Here is a 25,559-nt window from a genome sequence, read left to right as displayed (position 1 = left end):
CTTGTCCTCAAAGAAGCCAAACTACCATCATCATGAGACCGTAAAAATTAAGGCACCTGCATTAAGGCGTTTCACCATTTAGGGTGAAGTGGATTGTATACATATAATTGTGAGGTGACTCCAGCAATCAAGACTCTCTTTGAAGAAGAAAATTTTAAGCTTGTTAGGTAGACTGAGAAAAAGGAATTTTGTAGACTAATGCACTGAGTCCAGTCAGAGCACTGTCAGTGAAGGTACAATACTGAAGCACCAACTCCAGGCAAGCAGCATTTTCCTTGAGTCAAAGAAGACCACAATGTTCCCCAAAAACAAGATCCACTGGCAAAGTGAGTGGGAAGTCTTAAAGATGCTCAAAATAAAGTGCCAAATCCAGCCCTGCAAACCATAATCTTGGGAGATGACAATAGCCCTGCATCCCCCTCAAGTCCTGTAAGCTCCAGACAACCTTAATCTGTCTTGCAGACAGAAATATTGTCTTGTTCTCTGGAAGGACAGATTTATTTCACCTTAATACAGCAGCCTAGCTGCAAGATGTTTGATATAATTACTACCTGAGGAACAGAAGGGAAGATCTACCTCAATAAAGAGTAAAACAAAAAAGGCAAAATTCTAATGCTAAGAAGAGCTGAGAAAGGAAAGCCTCAAATCTCATTTGGAGTCAGTCCCAACCGTTGCTGTGACTGATCATCTAGCAATCCGGAGACACCAATCATGGAAAGACTGACTACAACTGTATGCAGAGTTCATTAGTTTGAAGGTAGCTCAAATGAAGTAGTCTTTAACAGCCCATCTGATAGCTTCAGATGCAACATCTTTGAAATGCAAAGCTATATTTGCAGAACGAGGAAAATCTCAAGGAATGTGGAAGCGTTAAAAAAAAAAAAAGACCATTTCTTCACTTTTTTTTTCTTCACATCATTTTGTATTTCAGGCTCTGAACTGCTGATATTAAACAGACACAAAGGGTCTTCAAATTCTGAGGTTCAAGAAGCTTAACAAGCTACCTTTCTACACAGCTTTAAAAATAATCACTCAAAACAATGTATTCTACATCCCACTGATGTAGGCTCTCCTTATTTATATCAGAGGAGTTTAGAAAGGTCATTTGAACAGAGGTTTCTAAAAATAAGACTCTTCAAAACAAGCACATCAAACAGCTCTTCAGATAAAGCTGGGCAACTGCCACGATTTAGAAACCTTCACAATAATTTACAGAATTCTGCTCTCCATCTCATGGTACTTTACACTTCAAGGATTGAACAGTATTTACAGCCTATCATTAATGCATGCAATGAAGACAAACAACGCAAGGTCTCCATACAGAAGTTGCACCCCTTCTTCCTCAAACTTCCCCCCTTCACCTACAAACTTTCCCTATTTAATTAACATCCTACAGAATGATAACTACATTTGTCTTTTTCAGTTTAGGCTGTTTCAAACTGAGTAAAACAAATTATTATGTTTAATCACATAATATCCCTGAAATTTGAAGTAAATTTGTCACTAATTTAAATTCATAGATAACTGAATTACAGAAACATAATCCTTGGGTTTAGGTTTTATCGGTTAACTTGCATAATGCCCTAAGTTTGCTCATCAGTCATGCATACACTATAAACAATTTAAAGCATAATTAAGCAGGTATTTGTCCGTTAAAATCAGATAGTTCTAAAGAATGATCTTTGCTTCTGACATGCAGGGGAAGGTAAGAATCTGCTGTAGCAAGTGCCTTAACAGAATGAAAACAGTGTTCAAACACTCTCTCATAGAAATGTAGAGTATTTGGAAGGATGAATGCAACAGTTTTTGTTTTCTTTAATTTAAAGAAAACTCCAGTTGCTAGCAGGTTTTTAGATCCACCCCTGGAAGATAATGCACAAAGCTTCAGGTGTTTTCAAGTACGAAAACAGTCAGTAGCTGGCTGCTGGACAACATCTGCAGGTTTAGTAAAATTCACTGCCTACATTTTGATTGTGTGTAGGAGCTATCACAGTTACTTTGCATTCATGGAGAAAGTATCTTAACTGCTTATATCAAAACACAATAATGAGTTAACCGAAATTTACCCATCAGACTAATCCAAACACGATCATCAGACAAAAAAACGTATTAAACTGTACCACCTGTGAAGAATCAACCATGCTAGATGAGCAACAAGACTGAAATCATTGCGTATGTATCTAAACCCTCATACCTTGTGCAACTCATCGTATACCAGTTGATGGGCAAACCTTGGGCAGGGCTCCTCCTCCTGAAGGCTTTTACCTGGATTCTCTTTTGCTGCTTGGTCATTTTTATAGACACAAGACCTGTAATATACAATAAGTGATGGTTAATAGTACCTCGGTGGTATCTTCAGATGTTGCATTACTTGGGAGCAGAATGGTCACTATGAAATATTTTTCATTATGGAGAATAGCATCTTGGACATGTTACAGATATGGGAAACCTGGGCCACCAACTTTAACAAAACTATGATTTCAATCACTGATTTCCATGCTGGCTTAAGGGTTTTTTTTTCCAACTGAAGACCCATTTTTAAAAAACAGCACACGTGCATTCACAGTGACTGGCCTCATATTAAAGGAGAACTTAGATACAACAATGCTGTCAGCTCCAGAAAGGGGCAGTGGCGACCAACTACCAAATACAATACAGCAAATAGATGGAGATATTTTCTCAGAATACCAAATCTAGCAGCCACCTGATTTAATACTGAATCCAGACAGGAAAGAGCTGATAGCTCTAGCATGAACTTTTCTCCATCCCCATTCATAAAGAGTGGAACAGTTTCCTTCACTTCTAATAAACAGTACCACGTACTCTGGAATTAACAACTTCCATTTTGACTGAATTCGTTGCACTGACAATGAACCCTGGCCTTGAGCATTTCCTACAGGAAAAACTTAATATAAGGACTTCTCCTCCATCCTCCAGTACAGGAAGAACTCACACAGCTTCCCCCTTTCACGTGTCTTTTTTTCTAAAGACTCTGGGAGAGGTGATTGAAGAGAATTCAGTTGTCTTTAAGATTACCAACCACTGCATGGTTATAAGTAGTTACTGAGTTACTTGGGAGGAATGATTGTGTAGGATTGCTTTCTAAAGAAATCTGCGTGGAGGTTAGAAATAGTACTCCTTTCATCGACTTACCAGCTGTTCCTGACAATGTCATAAATCCAGAAAGAATTCCTTACATTCTCTTCCCGCTTCTCCTTGTCTTTACTGAGCCCTGACAAGACATGGATTTCGTTCAGTTCCGGATCAATGGTAGCCCTTTGAGTGAAACCTGTCATTGGAACTGACAAAAAAAAAGAAGTTACACACTAAACATTCAGGAGGACACAAGAAGGGATCCAAGCACCAGACAAAAGCATTTCCCTCCCTCTGAACTTCAGCAGATTTTCCAATATCCAAGGTACAAGCACAAGATTTCATTTAACTAACTTCTGGGGTAAAGAGCATCTCAAGTCCAACCTCACTACTTAGTTTCCCTATTTTTCTTTTAAGTACTTTCACCTCTTCATCTTTCGTATAAAACCAATACCGAGTGAAGCCAAGCCTGTATTTTTTCTCTCCTTCAGTGTTCTTGTTAATTGCCACAACTTAAAACTGTTACAGCACATTTCTAAAGAGGAGCTGTAGAAGTCACCAAGCAAACCATCTACTTCTCGCACGTGCCCTCCAAAACCACGTGAGAGGGACCAGAGGAAGAAACATCATCCAGAGGCTGACTCCTTCCTTCCCCCATAAGGACAAGTCCTGGGCAACTTCTCTGATTCCCTTCCTATTTGTGATGCCTGGAGGCATAGAAAAAAACATCCAGAGCTGCTGTTTCCTAGGGCAAGATTTCGGGAAACTGCTGTCTCCAAAATTAGAATAAAACTGCATTGCAACAGAGCTAGGCAATCCCTGCAAGATATGAATGGAACAATTATTATTAGCTCATCTGTAAAAGGAAGCATTGATTCCCACATAAATGAAAAAGCTGGAAACTCAAAAAAATTCAAGATGAACTCACAACTGCATAGCTCACAGCTTTGTGTTGCTTCTTTCAGGAAAAATATTTCAAGGAAAGGGTTGTTTTTGTTTTGTTTCTTGTATTTTCTGAATAGTCGTGGTATAATTACCAGGCTATTCTTCTTCTCCACCTTCAGGTTTGGAAGTATGGTGAAATACTGAGGATTCCAGCAGTTTTCATCATAATTCCCCGAAAAAAGGTCAGCAAATTTGTTTGGCAGTCCTTTTTGTTTGTTGTATAATTCCCATTTCCTGTTTCCCTAGGCAACCATCCTTCCAAAATGTATTTGTGAAGAGCACGTGATCTTTGTTTACAGATCCTGTTTGTCTCATTTCTCTTTCTGGGTCAGTTTACAAAGGCTGGTAAAGGGTCCTGGCCTCCGATCAAGATTTTGGCATGAAAAATTCTCAGAACTCTTGTATTTTGCAAATTCTTCCCTGCAATTAACTGTGAACGACACACACGGCCTAGCAAACAAGCCCTGTGCTAATAAAGCCATTTAATATCGCTGTTTAAGAATACACAAACCGGTGTTTTGTAAGCCTCTTCTGTAATAGGTTTTGGTCTCATGCTTCTCTGTTTTCATTTGGTGCGCCAGGAAAGTAATAAATGTCAATGTAAAAATTCTGGGCAGCATTTGGTTTTCTACAGCGTAAGCCCTTACCAAAATCTTTAGTAAAGCCAAAAAATAAACATTTCTCAAAATGCTTAATTCTTATGTAAACGCAAGTAGAAACTGAAATATATTGGGGTATTTCGTTTTCAGAGCCCTGTTGGCAAGCTCCTTGCTCATTGCTTTTATGGAAAAGCCTTCAGAGCCCTCATCAGCATCAGCCTCCCTGTTTTGACCTTCAATTTTGCCATGAAGTTTAAAGGAAAACTCATCCAGTTTACAAGCAAATTGGTACAGAGCAGAGGAAAATAAAGCAGGGAACAATGCTGGCAGGAGAACACCTACGTACCTTGTTTGAGCTGCAAAACCACAAGGAAGTTTTTAAATCAGACTAAAGAGTACTGTGAAAGTCACCCAATAAAGAAATTGAGAGCAAAAAGACAATCGAAGACCAAAGATCATTAATTTTTGGTAAGTATCATGTAACGTGTTTCTTTGCATAGTCAGGGACTGAATCGTTGACCCAAAAGGATTAAATCCGAGGCGCATTTGAGATATTTCTGGCAGGAGAGCCATCTAAATTTGATCAGCAATGCTAATGCAGATGGCAAACGTCTACGCAACCCTATCTGCTGCTTTGAACATTCGAGACCACGCCGTGTTTTTAGAAAAAAAGCATGCAAATCTTCAGAGCATTAATACCTCAGGCTCACTGAAATGAAAATTATTATAATCACGAAGAATACGGTTAGCACATTACCATTGATACAGAAAGCATATGAAACCCGTCTACGGAAGTCTCATCCCTCCTCCTGAAATATTGTTAAATAAATGCATTTTGTATGTAGCTTACGCTTGATTTTTCTGAAGCTGAAATTATTATTTAAATAATGAAGGAGGGAAAAGTCTCCAAAGTTCAGTGCCTCTGTTTTTTCAATCTTGGTAATAAAATATGATTCATCTGCAGTAACTGCAATCAAAACCAAATTCAAGTCAAGTAATTCCGAGCTTCCCTAAGCAGTACATTAATCTCCTCTTGAGACTGTTCCAAATGCAGGAAGTCTAGAAAAAATACATCCAAAAATATATATAATATGCATTTAGTAGGGGCCTAAGATGAGGAACAACTTGCATAAACTCTGACCTAAGTAACTGCATAAAGCCCTACTGAAACAGTGCCTTAGCCCACACAAAGCTGGAATCCAGTCTTTTGCAGAAGCCTACCAAAAGTTAGATGCAATACAATTAAACAAAAACCCCACAAATTTCGTGAACAACTCCCTAAATATAAATCAAAGGAAATAAGGCAAACTACTACACAGTAGGAGGGAGATGCTACGGTATTTTAAAGACAACAGAAACATCAAAAAGACGTTTGCCAATGAATTCCGAGCCTCGATAGAGCAAAAGGGCTACAGAAAATCATGAGTGACAAACACTTCCACTAGGGGGTAAGAGAGCTTCATCGTTTGCAAGTGCAGCTGACTTGCAGTCGATGCTGGATGGAATTCAAACGATTGAGGTCAGCATATTCGAGAGGGACAAGGGCTGTAAACTTGCGAGAAGTCCCCGTGATATTTAGCTAATAAAATGTATGCTGGGATGGAAATTCCGTTTCGCATGCAAGACATTCGATTGAACCTGTAACGGATTGCTTAGGATGTTTGGGTTTTGTGTTTGTTTTTGGCATTGGTTTTTGTTTATTTTAAATCTTAAGGCTCTATAGAAAGTCATACCGCAGGATGAGAATCAGACCCAGTAATGCCAGGGGACTGCAGGAACTGCTGTTTGCAAGGTATTGAGTCCAAGAGCAGTATGAAGGGCTGCATGGCACTGCCTTCACTCTTCCACTTCTCTATCTGCCGAAATAAGTCAGATTTGGAGCAAATCTCCCCAATTTCACGCTGTTCAGAGTGCCTCTCAGGCCCCACTATCACTCAGATCAGCTGCGGGCTCAGCAGACGGCTCCAAGGACATAAAACAGCAACCGAGGACTTAGTCCTGGCTGCTCTGACCACAATGCTGGCCTGTCGCAGAGCGCTATCAACTTGGCTCCAGTGACAATACATCACTGATTGAAGAGGAAAAGCTGTACCAAGGGATTGCTCAACAGAAAGCAAGCCCAAAAGCAAGTCTAGAAGATGGAGAACGTTTTTCATGTGCTGCTGCATCTTTTTCCCCCACGATCCCATTAACCAGGCCAGTATAGGAAAGTAATAGCTAAATGAAATTAAGGGGTCTGAATCCTCTTTCCAAAACTTAACATTTCCTTTTATTTTTATGTAAGAAAAATAAAGAGCTTGTGGCCTCTGTATGTGAAAATAACAAGCAGCTACGCAGGCTCTGAGTTTTGAACACAGCCAGTTACATAAACAAGTAATAATTCCAGAAAAAGCTTTGATAAGATGCTGTGTAACCGTGTACAGTATAATTTCTATTTAAATAATAATGCACGGGAAATGCTTTTCTAAAAGAGTGATACCTAATCATGCGACAGGTATGTTCCCTCTACTACAATCCCTACTTACAGGCATTTATTTGATCATAGTGATCATTTCAGCAAGCTGAATATTTTTTGGCTTGTATGTGCAAACAGCCACAGTTGTTTCAAGCGCAGCATTGGCTGCTGCCAGCATCTAAGCAAAAAAAAAAAAAAAAAAAGAAAAAAAAGAGCTTTTACAGAGAGGCAGAATTTGCAAAGCAATAAATTGGAGTTCACGCAGAGGTGGTGCTCATAATACCAGGCAGAGGTTTGGAAATTAAATCTCGTCTCTCTCATTGGAGGAGGAATTATGGCATGTTTTTCAACATGCTCTGAACACAGAGCGATGGCAAAACAGTAATATAAACCCCGTAGTCTGCAGAGCACTTTTGCAGGATTCACGAAGAATAGTTGAGGGAAGCAAGTTCATCGACAGAGCCCTTCAGTGCCACCTAAATTATGATCGCCTCCAAACACGTTGCTGCTAATCTCGCTGCAAGTGACTCGCAGGCATCCTCCTCCTTGTGATGCCTCATGATTAGAAGAGCAGGAGAAAGCTACATCACGTGGACAGCGCTGCTCACCAGCACCTGACACCTCCCTGATGGATTAATTGGAAAGGGAAAAAAAAAAAGCAGTAGGTCAGCAAGTTACTGCATACCTCCACTTGTAATTCACAAAGCTGAAGCAGCACCCCTCCTGGATTTTAATGGAGCAGCCCCTGATGAGTGATAGGGAGAGCGTACGGGCCAGCTGTTGACACAGCAAGATAATGATTATCCTCTTGGATTTTTCATGATGAGACTGTGCTTGGAAGTCGGCCAAGGAGCAGCCAAGGAGACCGTTTGGAGCTGTTTGGTCGTCATGTTGAAAAAGCAACAACACGGTGTTCAGCGCTCAAGTTCTCTCCCAGGTTATATGGGATTTTGGAGAAAACGGGTCATTTGGTAAATTCCAGTGGAGTTCTGCTGCTGTGCCTTCCCTGTAAGGCACCTCTAGGATTTGGCGTCTGCCTGGTCTCCTCTTCACCTCCATAGTCAGAGCAAAATATTTTGAGATGGGTTCAGCAAAACACCACATGTTAAATGAGCATATAAGGTCCCTCACAGACACACACAAAAAAAAAAAAAAGAAGCTTTCCGTGGCAAAATTCACCATGGCCACTGGCAATGCAGACCTTAAATTGAACACAGGGCAAGACAGGTTGGGTGTCAGAAACAGAAACAAAATGGGATATTCAGACCACTTGTCTGAATTGGCTCCTAGCTGTGTTTTCTATCTTGATTAATGTTTTTCTGACACTGTCTTACTTTAAATCAGGATTTCCTAGACTGGGCAGTGTCGTCTCTGTCCGTGGTACTTATGCACGAAGCCTCAGCTCTGTTGGCTGCATGGCTTCATTTCCGGAAGGAGCATCTGCTCCAGCAGGAGAGCTGGGAACTTCCCAGATCGATAAAACAGGGGCAGTTTGTCCACAAGAACTACTTCAGCATTAAAAGGAGCTGGAAGGACACATACGGCTTGATCTCATTTGACTGTGGAGGTCGCTCAGTGTCAAGGGATAGGAGGTGATCTTGGGTCTCCAGCAGGAAATTCTCCTTCCAACCAAGGGCTCGGACATCATCTGAGTCAGGGCCAAGCCGGATTATCACAGGAACCTTGCCCATAAGTGTTCCCATTAGCTCCGTTGGACCCGAAACAACTGCCCGCGATTAGTCACGGGTTGCGTGCTGAGCGAGTCAGGCAAGCTGTCAGTGCAGCCTTCAGAAGACATCTGACACCGGTGACATCTCCAAACCACGCATATGCCTCGTAGATCTGCCCTGGTGTACACATGATGGGCTTTTTGTTGTTGTTCGGGGTTTTCTTTTGGTTGGCTCTTTTGGTTTTCCCCGTATCTAAAAGGGTTATGTTCCCCGCCACACATTCCAGTCTCTTCTCCAACCACAGGCTCTACTCTTCCACCACACATCCTCCAATTTGTAACAGCACAGCCTTGGTGCATATCAGACTTTTTATCGCTGTTGCAGTCTTCTCCTCAGTCCCTTTTTGGCCATTTGTCCAGCTGACCTGACAAATTCCTTGCTCCTGACACCTATCACAGGAGGAAGATAATCACCACCAGTGGCCTAAATCCATTTTGGTGCCCTCCTCTGGCAGCAGAGAGAAGGCACCAGGGTGTTGTGGTTTTTTTTTTGATGCAGCGAGGAGGAGAAAGCACCAGTGCTTACTCTGCAGAAAAGGCAGACACCAGGAGCTGCAAGGATTGCCCACGCTCAAAGCAGACTGAGCCACAAGAGATTTGCATTTGGGGATGAGACCAAATGATCTTTCGAGGTCCCTTCCAATCCCTAATATTCTATGATTCTGTGATTTTTAGTAGCAAATAGAGCTTGTCAAAATTTGCTTATGTGCAAATCTATCTTTCAGAAGCTGTACCTTGGTCAAATTTGAACCTTTTTTCAAGGAATGAAAAAATATGGCTAAACTTGCTGTAGTTCTTGTCCTGTATTCCAGAGAAAAGGAAAATTTTGGTGAGACGTATCACCCAGTAAGCGATAAGCCCCTCTCTCAAGCACATCACCTACACTAGAGACCTGCCAGGTTCAACACTTAGAGCACAACTAAGAGCAGAAAATCACTAAATAGCATAAATATCTCATCCAGATCATCAGACAGCAGCAAAACCAACATATCACCACAGTTTTCTAGTGCTGTAACCACTCCATATCACCGATATGCCTTAACTTTTACTACGTTTTTTCATGTTCTCACTACTCTAATGGAAATTTTTAACAAATGACCAATTAAGTTTTCAAAAAGAGTAAAAATCAAAATAGCTCAACTAAGAATAGAACTGAATGCCACGCGCGAGCCAGGAACAAAATGTAATCACAGGACTTTATCGGAACATTTAGGTCAGGCATCCTCAGCTCCACTCATCGCACTGAGCGGCGCGGGGCTCTGCAGCAGGCAGGCAGGGAATCACTTTGTTCAGGCAGATCAAACCTTTACATATCATCACCTAACAAGAAGATACTAAAGACTTGCTCTTTGGGGGTGAAAATAACGCTGTCAGCATTTACTCTCTTGTGTGTAACAGGCATTTTGTTCTCTTCCTGTGAAAATGCAAATAATCTCAGCGTTTTCTTTCAAGGGCTAGGGAAACATTCAAATCCGTTTGTTTAACTTTCCGCACACAGGAGAACAGTGAGCTGAAAATCTACTCGTGAATTATTTCCAATGAGTCATTTTCTTACAGAGTGTACTCTTCACCACCCTGGGGCCCGTGGGAATGGGGAAGAGAGCTAAATTTTCCATATATTTTCTCTATATTCTCGTTTGCTTAACCGAACCTTGCTGTTGGTGCTGAGAAGCAGAGCTTGATGTCTTCACTAGCCATAAGGCAAGCTTAATATATCTTTAAATCTGAAGCAAACACAGGGGCCACCTGAAAGTCACATATTTTTAAAGCTTCTGGCTACCAAGAAAAGGTCGTTTTTGTAAAGCAAAAAATGGCAGAATGCTAGCAATTCCAGGTGGGGAAAAAAATAACCAATTCTTTAAATGCTCTAAGGACCACAAGCAGTGTGTGGGCGTGTGCAGAGCAGCATCAGGCAAAATGCAGGCACCTTATTAAGTAAGACTGTCAACAATACAAGCTGTTTCTTTCTTGGAAGCACTCAAGTAAATAAGTCACTCCAGAGAAAAAAAATGTTTGGGTACTCTTCTCCCTCATTGGCATACCTAAATTAAATGAGCAAACAACTCATAACCATCAATAATTCACTTCAGAAGTTCAGCAAAATTACTTGTTCAAATTAAGCCTGATCAAAATGAGGAGGGAAGCCTAAATTTCAAGGGAAATTGGCTTCCTGGGATTTTGGTAGCTGGAAGAACAGCAAACATGATCAGGCCTAAATATACATAATTTGAAAAACATTAATAGCTTGTCTCATAGCAGTACACAGTGCAACACAAGTTTCAGCTTCGGAGGCACAGCCTCAAAATCAGGATATCTGCAAGGGAGGAAAACGTGTGCTAACATATGCAGAGATCCTTTTTGGGAAAAGTTACCGTGCTTCTATGTCATATTTTGAAGAGGAGAGGTATAAAATCAATTCTTCATGCTTGTGTTACAACGCCTTTTGGGTGTTTCTAGAGGGTTCTGGTGCATACAACTCTGGCATCCATTAGTTCCAGCAGTGTGAACCAAGCAGGACTGACGCTTAGCTCCAGCCTCCTACTGTTGCTTAGCCCCAGTTTAGCACAGGAACATCAGCACAACGAGCAGCAGCAGCCTCATCTTTCTCATCAGCTGTCCAGGCAAAATAACCTCTGCCCCTCTACTCCAGTTCTCTGTCTCCAGCCATCCTATCTGCCTTTCTGCATCTCAAACCGAGCCAATTGCTTCTCTGTTTTACAGCATCTTTCATGTAGAGATCATTTTTTAAATTTTGCTTTTGTTTAAGACAGTTATTTTTCAGCTTTTTTCTTGTCTTTGCCAAAATTGCAAATAAAATACACTGGTTTTAATCTTGCTGCCTTTTTTTTTTTGTTTGTTTTCATTTGATAGGCATACGGTTTCACGCATCAATTATTTGTACTGTGCTAAAGATGGCGAATATCAAATGTCACGGAGGACAAAAGAGCTGGCATAAGTTTAACCTATATACCGGGGAGTTCACTTGGGTACACAGGGCTAGTTAAGGATGCTAACCTGATACCACAGGACACTGCAGCTGGCCGCTCACCTACTTAACAACACGTTTCTCAGATGTACCAGTAAGAGGAAATTACTACGTAGTCATAGACTTACCCATCCCTGAATCCTTCTTAGTACCATCTGATATGATGTCCACGTGGTCGCTGTCTACATCGTAACTGAAGAAGTCATTCAAATAAGTCTTCGATCTTTGGCCACCAAATACATATAGGCAGCGATTTTTCTAGAAAGGAACAAAAGTATTTCTTTACTAAGTACTTATTTCTGTTTCACAGAAACACTGATAAATCAATGAGCAACAATTCTTTTTCTTCTCAGTTGAAAATCATGCCTGAGCTACCTGAGTTCCATTGATGTTAATTTGCTAAGTATTTTTTATTTCCATCTCTGCAAAGATTTGCAGTGGAATAATTGTGCAGAATAGTTTATTGTTCTCAAGCTTAGTAAAAACTCCATAATTCTTGATTGAATTCTTGATCTTTCGATGGAGCCAGGCTGAAGGAGCTGGGGGTGCTCAGCCTGGAGAAAAGAAAGCTCCGGGGAGACCTTCCAGCATCCTGCCCATGCCTGAAGGGGCTGCAGGAGAGCTGGGGAGGGACTCTGTGTCGGGGGGTATAGGGATAGGACAGGGGGGAATGGCTTTCAAGTAAAAGAGGGGAGATTTAGATTAGATATAAGAAAAAATCTTTACTGTGAGAATGGTGAGGCCCTGGCACAGGCTGCCCAGAGGAGCTGTGGCTGCCCCATCCCTGGCAGTGCCCAAGGCCAGGCTGGATGGGGCTGGGGGCAGCCTGGGCTGGGGGGAGGTGTCCCTGCCTTAGGGTCCCTAAGGGTCTTTTCTACCATTAACAATAATATAATGTCAGAAATCCACTAGATGGTAATTTCTCTGTTTAAACCAGGAACAAAGAAGAACTGTAAGAGAAACCATCCAGATACCGACACACTTAGAACATAAAAATAAACAGCAAGCCAGGTTTATTACTTCTTTCAAGCTTGCCAGGTGGAAAGTCCTTAAGAAACCGATTATTTTTCTTTCAAATGGTTGTGAAAACAGTGAAGACGATCAATTGCCATCAACCATGCTTATAAAAACCTACATTCTTACATTTACTGTGGACGTTACTTGGCAAATCCTCTGGTTCTACACATTAGTTTGTGTGGCAGTGGTTTTTGAGAGCCATTAAAAACAGAAATGAAATTGAAAGCTGCGAAAGCATAGCTTTCAGTATGAAAATTCTGATCTCTTATTTGGAAGGGACAGAGGAAAAAAAAATCTGTAAACTGTTCAAACTGGCAGTTTTCAATTGGTGCTATCAGCACACGTGAATGCCACACTGTTTGTTTCAGTTCTCTTCCTCACCGTTCTCAAGTTGGAGAATTCAACATCAGCACAACTCTGCAAACTCCACTTGCTGCCACTAAGAAACCTGCATGTACATTCAGTGCAGAAGTGCCATTGCACTGCATCTGCCTGTGTAAGCAGGCAGTCAATGCAACTCCCCTCTATAAGGTAGCTTTCAATAAAATAACACACAGAAAGATAACGCAGAGCATACAAGATCCTGACCATCCCTCCTTCATCACCCTGATCCTGCAACTCTCATCCTGCACTTAAACACATGGCTGATGAGCCCACATTGAAGAATCAATGGATTTTATTATTTTTTTTAATTTTTTTGGTATACCCAATAATAATAAAGTGCCACACAACTCCCACCCCCCAAACCTCTGCTTTTCCCCATCAGGTTCTGGATGAAGAGCCAATAATGCTGTCTGTAGCGAACTTACCAGCTGCTCAGGAGAACAAGCAGCAGCAGGGTGCCTGCACTTCTGAAAGCACAACAGGTAAGCCCTGCACTAGCCAAGTTTACCATTCCTGTAACTACACGGGGTGTCTTCTAGACCAGAAGATTCTAAGACATTTTACCAATTTCAAAAGGAAAACACTTTAGATTAAATTGAATCAGTGGCCTCTGGTTCAATTGCCACTATTAAATTAAAATCAACTACTTAGAATTCACCTTGCTTTTACTTGAAATTATATTCAGTTGAAGTCATGAAAGCTCTGCCTAAGACTTGAATTAATACCACCTGCACTTACCAAAAAAGCATCAGACTGTCAGTGAACATAAAATCAAGCGAGACAACACACCACTTGGGAGATTAAAGAGCTTCAGCCTCACAAGAAAATCAAAACCAGATGTTCTCCTTAAGGTCAGGCATAATGAATCAAAGTATTGCGTGGATACTTACAGAATGGAACAACATACAGTGTCCTATTCGAGACTGGATATCCTCAGGTCCAGCGTTACAGGAATCCTCTCTCAAAAGCTTCCATGTCTGACACTGGCAGTCAAAAGCAAACAGCCCGCTGAACTGCGGTTCACTGGCTCTGCTGTCATCAACGCTGCCGTTGCAGGTCAGAATTCTGCCTCCAAAGGTATATATCATGTGTTTTTCAGAATCCATGCACATCTTGAGGAACAAGAAAAGTAGTTTTAAGCCAGTACATTCAGAGTTAAACACACAGGTTTAAGCATCCCTCCCTGTAAGTGCTATCTAGTTAGACAGTACTCTGCACATCTGAACCTCTAACAGAGGAAAAGAGTGAGAACATCTTCATGGTTGACAGGTATTAATCTCAGAAAACAGCTTCTTAGTTTAAAGTGTGAGTCTAATTTCAATTTGACCATTTAATGAGCAGAAGAGGGCTATATGTACACTATGTCATCTAAAAAATTTGCCTCTAGTCTCTGGGATCTACAGCCAATTCTGCCCCAAAGTTATCACCTTTGACAATGACTGTGCAAGAGCAAAAAAAATCAAAGTCAAAAATCAAAGTCACTGCTAATTTACTGAATACCACACAATTGATCAAAACCCAACCTGTGATTTGTTGCTTGGATTTCATCCCAAGCATATATTTACTGTTATCCTCATTGCTTTAACATAATGAGGGGTAGGACCATAACTTGGCCGAAGATCCTTGATGAGACAGCAGCAGCAAAATGTTTATCCCCAAAGCCCCAATTCAGGTTATGGCACACACAAGCTGCACCACGGTACAAATCAAACAAAACTCCAGGTGATGTTTTTGGATGTGGTGCAACGGAGAGGGTTATAAAACACCAAGGGGAAAAAAAGAGCCAGGATTGCAGCAAGTCAGAGATGATACTCTGAAAAGCCTACATAAAACACTTCTTGGGCAGCACATTTTTTGAAGGTTAAACAAAAACGGCTATCGCAGTAGGTACTGAGGGAAGGAAAAGGAAGAGCCCTAGACTGATAAAGAATTCAGGGAGTACATTCTTTCCTAGGAGACAGCAGGGAAAAAAGAAACAATTTCAAAAGCAGGCAAACAAGGTACGCAAAGCAGCCTTGCCAGCTGATCATTTACTTTTGCCTTTTGCCCAACACCTGGGAGACTGATATTTGTTATTAATAGAACAGAAAGACTGATTGGCTTTTGTTCTGCATACAACACACCTTATTTTTGGTGTCAGCAAAAATGCATATTGTGCTGGCAGACAGCAGCTTTGGTTATAAAACTGCTAGTACCGATAAAAAGTTCTTGGGACACTTTAAAAATGAATACTGATGTGCTATCTCTTGGCCACGATTTATAAAAACAATTAAGAACAAAATACCTTTTTCAAGGACAAAAAAGCCATTGAGCATCAAATCAAATGGTTTTTTACTCATGTTTTAACACAAGGAGAGGTGCAGCTTTTGAAAAGGTTAGCAGCTACTCCTGTAAGATTTCAGTCTCTACAAAGCAAGCACATTCTACAAAATTTAAGAGAACTTTTAAGAGAACTGCTTTTGAAAGAATCCTGATCCTGTTGGCCTCATGTCAGTATCTTGCTTCCAGTATGCTCCTGAAGGTAGCACACCCAGCTTTGCAAGTTGTTCCCCAATGTCTACTCAGAAGGCTGGATCTGCAAAGCCAGCTCAGCAAGTCTGATTAAAACCAGATGAACTGTGCTTTGAGCTTTAATAAAATATGTCTTAATAAATAAAATGAATTACTTTGCAAGGGTTTTTATGGTTCTTCTGACTCAATTTGATTGGAATACCGGTAGTCAATGGCATTAGACAACGAAGCTATTAAAATTTAACTGAGCGCAGCCCACAGCTTCCCCCGTATCACTGTAATGTTACGTGGTATAACAATCTTAAATTTTAGGAGCCTACGATCAAAATCATGATCCATCAACACTGAGAAGGTGGTGCTTAAATAGGAACTTGTGCTAAAATAGTGCTGCTGACCTGATGATCAAACACCAGCTTTGGACCTCCATCCGCTGCAGTGTCTTCACTTAGTAGCATCCATGTGTTCGTATCGATATCGTAGCGATAGAAGTCACTTTTCAGGGACTTGCTGTTCCTCACGGAGGAATCCAGGTAGCGTCCCAACGTGTAGATCTGCCTTCGCTGAATGTCAATGCACATTTTGTGACAAGATCTGGCACTGGGACCACTCTAATAAAGAAAAAGAACCACAAAAATAAAGAGTATAATACATTTAATACTGCTTCGGGTAGGTCTCTGCCCACCCACTCAGGGTGAATCAACATTAACAGCAACTGGAAATCCTCTGAGCATTCCAGAAATTGTGTATCAGGCAAATACAGCATTTATATATAAATAGGGATATAACAGGACATTCTGTAGCTTCTGTGCTTCAGAAAGGCAACGGCAAAATAAATAAATGTTTACAAAAAGGTTTTATGTTAAAAGTTTATTGTAAGATTCCTTGGAGATCAGACCGTTTCCTCCAGAAGTGATTCTCAGAGGTACGCGAAAGCTACTTGATCTTTTAAAATAACAGAAGTTGATGCACATGAGAGGCAAATTAAGATGTCACGGCCTATAAATAACTGCCTAGGAAGAAGATTAAGAAGTGCTCTCTTGCATGAGGCTCTGTTTTATTAATAGGCTGTTTTCTAACAGATCATAACCAGGCACTCCCCCAAGCAACCAGATCCGGTAATGGGGCTGCGAAGGTAACAAAAACACTCCCTGTCCTTCACCAGCAGATACGGCCACTCCAGCCTCCAGCTACAAGGAAGTTTCCCACGGTAAGCAAAATAGCCATGAATTATGATCTTCAGAGGAGCACAGGGGGACACTGTCAAATTATTATGCACTTAACCATGCAGGGGTGCTCAACTTAAATGACAGAGTAATTTACTCGGTGACATGAAGACGTGAAGACATGAAGAGTGCCTTCGTTCACTCATCTTAAAGCATGTAAGTGATGTTGTTGTGCTCCAAAACCTCAGGAATCAAGATGTTTATTTACAAAAGATCGGATAAAAGAAGATAAATGGTGTCACACTTATGGATAAATCGTATTTGTTATATATTTCATCTTAGATTACGTAATTTCAGCGCACGTTTAAATGAGTGCCAGAACAAGGCTAGGCAGCTAACCTTGAAAATATTCAGAAGAGTCTGGAGGAGAAGAAATAGAAACTGCATGGAAAGTGACCAGAAAGTTTCAAAGGTCAGTACTGGGAATCTGAACAGGCAGCCTGGAAACCAACGTGAAAAGTGAGAAGATTTTGTGTGCCAAATCAAAGTGGTAAGATCTACATACAGAGCCCAAAGTACGAGAGACTGAAAATCAACTATTACAATCTATTGAAAAATAAAGACTGGCCAGCTATTCAAAGATGCAACATAAATTACCATTTGTTAGAAGCCGTATGGTTAATTAGTCATGCCATACCAAATAATCACAGTATTTGCTCCACATGCTACCAAATAGCGCCTCACTTAAAAAATCTTCCAATTGTACATTTCATGTACAAATCTACTGAACCTATTACTGAAATTAAAATATAATGATGGGATACACTTAACTAAGTTAAATAAAAATACAGGAAACGTTACATTTTTGTAATCAAATAGCTTTAACGTTCATGTTAGAGAATTCAATCTCTTGATTAAAGGATATTTACAGGAAGCTGTTGTTTGAGTTAACTGTAAACAATCTGAAGAGGTGAACTAAATTGTTCATATTTGGTAAATATGAAGAATTATGTCAGCAACAATTACAGCTTTGAGGATTAGTTACTTCATGGTAATTAAGATAATTTTCTTTTCTGAAAAAAAGTCTCATAGAAGTGAAACATTAGCATGAAATCCTGAAATGCAGCAAAAGTTCATTCATTGCCATGGTTCACGTGGAAGAAGCTGCCAGAAGACTGCGACGTGCTTCACCTTGTTCCTAGAAAATACCGATTATCATCTTCCACAGAACCCTGTTCAGAACACGTGGGATGGTTTCTTTCTTTGCAGGAGCAGCACTGACATGTGTATTCACAAAGGTTCTCTCTGATTCCCAAGAGAGGAACCCCTGCAAAGTCCATCCATCTCCTGTTATGCAACCGGGACACTTAAGGATACTCCACTGTCCCTCTGCCAAGGAGCACGTTATTGCCTTGGCACAGACAGCACGTAGATGAAATATTAAGACCTGCCTGTCTGATACTGGGCCTTTCCAGCTTTCGCCTCTGTCGTGTCACTGCAATTTTTTAATTGAAGCTGCTGATTTAGGTATCTTTCCACACTCCCACAATGCTGTATGGTCTCTGTGGGCTAAAGTAAATCCTACCAAATTTGCTCAAATCAAGTCTTAGGCGCTTTGAGGAATAAATCTCAAAATTATTAATTTCCAAACCTGTCTTGCCTTGAAGAAGAGTTTCAACTGAAATTTGTCTGAGCACAGGCGTGAGGCTTAGACACATAGCACCTGCAGCACCAGTCGCAAGATACTGGAAACTGCAGCCCAGGTACTGCATTGGGGAAGTACAGAATAAAAAGTTCAAATCCTAAGACTATGTTCAAATGAGAAGAGAATTCGGGAAAACTGTGTTATTCATAAGGGTAAGAGTTATGTATCGGTCATGTCTCTTATAATAACAACTAAAAAAATAAACATAAGTCTGACCATTTGATCTATACAGAATACAGACAGAAAAACTTCACCTCAAGTTAATTACTTTGAGCTTCAATTTGCAGAACCTCCCATAGCATGGACTCTCCCTTGTTGGATAGAAAGCTTCCTCCAATTCATCATCTGTTCTCAAAGAAAACCCAAGATATTCTTCTATACCACTTACAAGGTCACATGGAACCTGCCAACAGCTTCCAACTGAGCCTGCAGGATTACCAATAACAAGTAAACGAGTAAATAATGAGTAAATAACTCCCTTAAGCAATGCAGTTCACATGAAGGCTACTTGATTTGCCTACAGAAGCCACTGTAGTACGAACATACTCCAAGGGGAGACACAAAGTCCATTTACAAAGACAGAGATGGGCAGACACTGAGAAATGAATAAAAACTTCAAGGCACATGTGGTTAAATGAATCAAGAGCCCGTGGGCGGTTGCAAATGTTCATCCAAAGCGTACTTGACGCAGCTACAATAGGGAGCCTGTTGCTCGAACAAAGAACACACTGCTACAACTTGTCATGGAGAAAGTGACCCACCAAATTCAAATGGGAACGAGTTTGTTGATGCCAGAAGTGTTCAAGGAATTTGACCCCTTATTAAGTAAGAAGTGAGAAAAATGGACTGTAATAGCCACAACTCGTTTTAACTTATGGTTGAAGAGATCAAGTATGGTTAGAGAGCAGAACAACCTTTTTCCACTCCTACCAGGATGCAAACTGGTCCGTGATCCACCAGTTAATAACCCCCCAAGGTGAGTGCGTTGTGCTAGGCACCTCTACATCCTTGCTAAAATCTGGGGCCTTATTACCAAAAATAAACTGACACCATATGAAGTGTTTATTGTGGTACCTGTTACTCCACAAGACATACTAGCTACCATTCCCAAACATGTGGGGTAAAGACAGTTTCACCTGCACGCTGATAAACACGGGAGAAAATTAAACAAGCTCAAGTCATCTTGAGCAGAGCAGAAGGGAAATAATTTCAACTAGTTTGTGTTTACCTGGTTATCCCAAGCAACAATAGGTCAACGCAAGACTTTTCATTAAGTAATTTGTCTTTAAACATAGTTTCACTGAACTCTATTCAGAAGTTGCTAGCACAGGGGATCTACATTTTTTGCAAACAAAGCTTCAGGAACTGATGGGCTGATTTAGCAAAGGTCTTACTTTCCCAGCAGAGCACATCTAGTTACAACAGGCTCTAGTAAGTCACATCCAGGAACAGCGCCGAAACACAATCTGAACAAATACTGCCTTTAGGAACTCTTCCCAGTTCTCATCATGAAGCTCCTGGCACGCACACTGCAGAAACCACACGTGAAAGAAGCTTGTGACTAGGCTAAGTCCTTATTCAGAGGGCAAACAACGAGTTACGCCGCTTCGGCCGGTCCCTCCATTTCTGCCAAGGCTGTGGGGGCAATAATAAAGCATTAGCATATCACATTTCCAACCTACGGGACACCGAGCAACACCAAGCTCGGGCACTTTGGTCTCTGTGCGGCTCAATAAGCGCCCGCTCGGAGCTAGGACTAACCTGAACAAAGTGGCTCTCTGCCACCCAGCACCAGCACAATTAGCGCAGCATAATGACAGCGAGGACAGATTAAACGCAAGGCACCGTTCTGAAGGGGTGCCAAGCTCCTGTTCCCTACTCTAATGCTCCTCCTCTAGCAGGCTGGGCTCGACTGCAACTCCTCCAGTCTCTAAAATAAGAGATAAACCACCTGGAGGAGGATTTGGGTAGGGAAGGGAACAGTATGTCTAGCTAGGAGGCCCTAAGACAGCCTGGCAATCCTTTAAGTGCCCAGGTTACAACCGAGGCCAAATAGGATTTTTGGGTTTCGTCAGCCCTCCGCGAAATTCAATTGTGCAACGCCAAGCGCATACACAGTATACTTTATGAAAAGCCTTCTCAACATGCTAAGCCACTTTATAAAATCTAATTAGAGCTTTCTTCATTTAACTTGCAAATGCTGAAAGCAATTATCCCACTTAAGGACTAACTTACAAAACGTTTTCAAAAAGCAACACAACGGCACGGAGAAACAACACTGCCTCCTTAGAATAATTGATTTGTTCCTATGCAGGAGAGAAAGGATTGGGACTCCTCAGGGTAGGGCCTGCTCAAATAACTATTTATGCCAGAACCACCATGCATCATCTTAGCAACAGCATCCTGGCATGCTCTGCTAAGGCACAAACATGATAGCTTTTATTTGTCTGTTTCGTGTTTTAAATAAATGTCCTACAAACCCGCTTGAACCCGAAGAGGACTGCGGGAAGCCACCTCCACTGCCCACCCCCCAAACAAAAAAAACTCGGGGAGTTTGGCTTCTCTCGGTTATCATAACCTTTTGCAAATAAAGGGTTTTCGGTTGCAAGAAAATCTGTTTTATTCAGACCGATCCAGATGAAAAACCTCAGGAGCGAGCCTGGACCCCGTTCAAGAGTCAGGGAAATAAAAACAAAGAACAGCTGACTAATTCTCCCTTCTTGGTGCTTTAAAAGACTGAATGGAATGTGAACACTGCCTCCAGTATAAAGTTCAAAAATAAGCGTCATGAGGTAAATGCTCTTGTCCTAAAGCAAACTGGGACGAGGACATATAAAGACACAAACAACCTACTTTGTTTCCCGTTCTGAGAGCAGGCTGTCATGCAACAAATAGTCCCTCCTGCCTACACACAACTGCAGAGATTAATTGGGCTCATTTTCCAGCTTCAGCGTGCATCTCGGCAGATGCAGAGGATAAGCCATTTCCTCCTCCCCCTGCACCACCCCAAAAAAAGGAGAAAGTTCTCCACGATGGTGAAAATAAAAGGAATTGCATGTTAGCCCTGGCATTCAATCAAGTCTATACGCTTCTTAAGATGCTTCTTAGTGCTTTAACAATGCCGGCGTTCAGGTGACACGTACTCCCCAAATGTTTAATCGAAGCAGTAGCTCAAAAGGATTTGCTTTACTTCAGATGAGCGCTGAATTCAGCGAGAGAAACAGCTACAGCCACACAAAAGAAATGCAAAACAAAAAGAAACCCTCACCCTTTAGTTGCTCACAGAAGGCATTTTAAGTCCCTCATAACTTCAGATGCCAGAAACCTATCAAAAGAATAAATCCAGTTCTTTTTATGGTAACACAGGGCATCTGCGTTGCCCATCAGCCCAAAACATGAGATAAAGTGAGTGGAGGCTGACGCATTGCTCTGAACGCCCGTACCATGACCGAGCACATGCCACCAGTGCCAAGGCACGCAGCAGAGCCCGGCACACGAGCACTCCACGGGTGGGTGCTGTCTGTGATGGTTCCTATAGGGTGTGAGAGCCTCCCACAAACAGCACACCCCATCCACCCTTCCCCACCCCATATGGTGGCAGAAATCAGTGCTGGGTCTCATTTCATGTTCATGGCTTGACAGCTCCACCACTAGACTAGACTAGACTCCAAATCCAACCTTCAAACTTTGCTTCAAACGAAGAGAAGGATTCAACTGGGATCTCAAATGTTTAGGAGCACAAGAGAGCTCCAAAAAAAAAATAATAATCCTGGACGTTCAACATGCACTCCATTTGTTCAATTACTCTGTGAGTTTGCCTTAAGCAAAAGCTTTAAGGAGCAATGAAGCTAACAGCTACACTAGGTTGGCAGCCACTCGTCTTCACTTTAACCTTAAGCTACTCTTGCCCCTATTTATAGGGGATAAGGGATATTCCAATTTGATTTTATAGTTGCTGTGCCAGCCATAAAGAAGATTCTTTGAGAGTACACGAGTTACATATGTTCTGCCAATAAATATTTTGGGAAATCTATTAAGTGGATCAGAACCTGGCTAAGAAGCACAACACTTAAAAACTCTGACCAGTGTCGGGAAGACACGGATCTACATCACGCTTCACACAAAGTAAAGTTTGTTATGACAAATATTAGGCTTGGATACCAGGAAGATTCTGACAAGTATTTGCAAATAGCTGGCTATTAATAAATGGAGTCTCAGCTAAGACAAGGAAGCTCTCCGTCAGTCAGACAGTTGACATAGTATTTGAGCTATGGCTAATCTGCTTACGAGCACCCCCTCCTATAGCAATGCAACTAAATAGATTTAGTTGCAAAGTCCTTTCTGGGCATCTGACTCAGACATGATGGAGCAGATTAAAGTCAGAGGCAGCTTTTAGCACACCGTTTTGATTCATCTCTTCCGCTCACTTTAAATGGGGAAAAAAAATTAAACAAGATTAAGCTTTTTTTTCCCCGAAGCATGTACACATTTGGGATAGTCAGTGCTGAGACTACACAGCCTCAAGCTAAACGTTCCCTAAAGAGACTTTCTTCGCTTAAAGCGCAATTAAACGCTCCCGCATGCTATTTTTGAAAGGCGGTTCAATGAGCTTATAAATCAAATGATTAAGCTCAGAGATGCGCGGCGTGACCCTTAAAACAGGGGTGAGTGGGATTTGGTGACCCGTGGGCAGGCCAACCCCTCCTGCCCTGCGGAAGAATTGACTCAGGCTGCCTGCTCCATCCCGTGGGGATCAGCGCAGGTTCATTACAGCACGGATGAGCACAGAGGCTCAGTGCAGCACACAAACGTGGCTATGAAAATGAGCAGAACCTCGTGTTCTCCTCCCATGAAATTACCTGTTAAAAATTAGTCTCCTGGCAGGCCTGCTTGAAGGAATAACTAAGGGCAGGGTGTTTGCAGAAAGCAAACAAACTGGCATGCGACCTATCGGCTTCCGATGAACCCTGATTAATCCAACTCCGAAGAAATAAAACATGCCCTATAAATTGGCTCATGGATTATCCGAAGCACGGATATCCTGTTTTGACAGCTGTATGGCGTAGGTTTAGCTACTGTGCAGAACAACTTTGGCAACCTGTAGCTGCGACACTGCCCATGCAGGGAGCCACGGTCCTGAGTCAGTCTGAGCAGCGTGCTCTCACCTGGCTCACTCACATGCCCAGCTATCATCAAGGACTTCCAGCACTGCATAACCTCACGTTACAGCAGACCACATCATCTTATGACCAAGAGAATTTCTAGGAAAGTTAAAAAGCAAAAAAGAAACAAATTCAAGCACGCAAAGAACAAGCAATAATAATTCGTTCATTCCTATGAAGCAGCTCGCAAGAACATGTGTAAAACTCCTGCTTAAGCTCCAGTTTAGAGTCAAAAATGTCATCCAGCCTACGTGATTCAGCTCCCAAGTGCTAACAGGTGAAGGAGGCAATACCTTTCTAGAAAACAACCTTGCAATGGAAGGACACTACTGTGCTACTCCTAACAAAAGCCACAATTTACCTGCAAACCAAGCGCTGCTCACAGTGGTGAAATGTGAGTAGTAAAAACTGCAGTTTATTAAATTTTAACAAGCAAACTGTAGGTTTGTTACACATTATCTGCTCAGCCTTGCTTTCAGTAACACTGCTGAAATAAAACAGACGACCTACCAGAGAAGCAGAGCTTTCACCAGCTCCGAGAGCCGGGCCCTCAGGACAACATCCCTCGTGTGCTGAATTTCACTAACCATTAACAATTGCAGGATGTTGAATGAGGTCATGTTCAAACGCATCCTAAGTTCACGCTGTCCTCTCATTACCCGTAACAAAGGTTCGCAAAAAAGAAAGTCCAGCCAAGGGAAGGATTCTTCTATGGATGCAAATTATTCAGCAGAGCTGCAGACCCACAGGCAGGGAGGCTGAAGATCCTTTAACTAGTCATTTACCGACTGTTTAACCAAAAACATGAGACATGTTAACAGTTTCCCCCCGTTCACAAGGACATAGCAGGGCTAGAAATAAGAGTTTTGTTCTTTTATTATAATTATCTTTGAAAAGCTGGTGATAGATCAATATGAACTTGTCAGCCTAAGCAGTTTATGACAGCCACAGGCTCTCAGACCTTTCTGAGAAAGTGAAGACAGTCTTAAGGAGAGGACAAAAGAGTAGCTCGTACGTAGATGTGTTAAAACGTCACTGAAGTGGCTGTATAATTTTCCCCTCAAGCTAACTCATGGCTGAGAGATTGCCATCCAAGGGATACAGGTACTAAGTAGGGTTTAACAGCGAACAGATGAAGGCTGTATAACAACATGTAAAGAAAAACACATATAAATAGTCTGCTTTATGTTAAAAAACAGCACTGTGGAGATGGCTGTGCCTTCTTTTGAACTAAGTGACAGCTGAGGAAAGATGCAGCTTGGGAAATTTTTGTTCGTATCACCTTTCAGCTCCTCTCGGAACACAATTTGGTTTTCCAGCTGCAGGAATGCATCGGTTACCACTGAGGGCAGCACACCGCTAGTCTCTGCTCTGTCACGGCTTCAGGAACAAGGTTTCTTCAATTTCTTCTATAAACATACTGAACGCTTTCAAGTCCAAAAGCTCAACGTATCCATGTGCTATCCATCCTTTCAGCCAATATTTGCTGTACAGACAGTCCAGAAAGTTTAAGCCCTAATCATCTTCGGAACCTGGTGGCAGAACCATGCCCATTCTTAGCAGCGAGAACCATAAAAACCGACCAGATTTTCAAATACGTAATTATCCAGATGATTTAGCTAAGGATGCATCTGGGATGCTACTTGAGAACATTTCCCCTATGTTACCACACTGGGATAAAAAGTGATATTTCTTTAGAGATTCCCGTGTTTGTACAGCTTGAGGAGTGTTAATGTAACAGAAGCCTTTCCCAGGCTGCTAGCTGAAATAAGAGTACTCCCAAGGCAAAGTTGACTGGTGTATGAAGTTA

General features: G+C 41.6%; 1 protein-coding gene across 4 annotated transcripts in view; it reads right to left on the bottom strand.

Moving 5' to 3' along the window:
* Positions 1–25,559, bottom strand: part of MKLN1 (muskelin 1) — a 94,304-nt gene that overhangs the window by 14,190 nt on the left and 54,555 nt on the right. For all 4 annotated transcript variants that reach the window (XM_068670100.1, XM_068670101.1, XM_068670103.1 and 1 more), the window contains 5 exons: positions 16,115–16,327; positions 14,099–14,320; positions 11,936–12,065; positions 3,154–3,301; positions 2,195–2,309 (listed from right to left, as the gene is read on the bottom strand). In XM_068670100.1, the coding sequence (XP_068526201.1) occupies positions 2,195–2,309; positions 3,154–3,301; positions 11,936–12,065; positions 14,099–14,320; positions 16,115–16,327 (828 nt within the window). The remainder of the gene's footprint in view (positions 1–2,194; positions 2,310–3,153; positions 3,302–11,935; positions 12,066–14,098; positions 14,321–16,114; positions 16,328–25,559) is intronic.

This window comes from Anas acuta, chromosome 1 (assembly GCF_963932015.1).
Source record: "Anas acuta chromosome 1, bAnaAcu1.1, whole genome shotgun sequence".
Classification (NCBI taxonomy): domain Eukaryota; kingdom Metazoa; phylum Chordata; class Aves; order Anseriformes; family Anatidae; genus Anas; species Anas acuta.
This window is presented reverse-complemented; position numbering and strand designations above follow the sequence as displayed.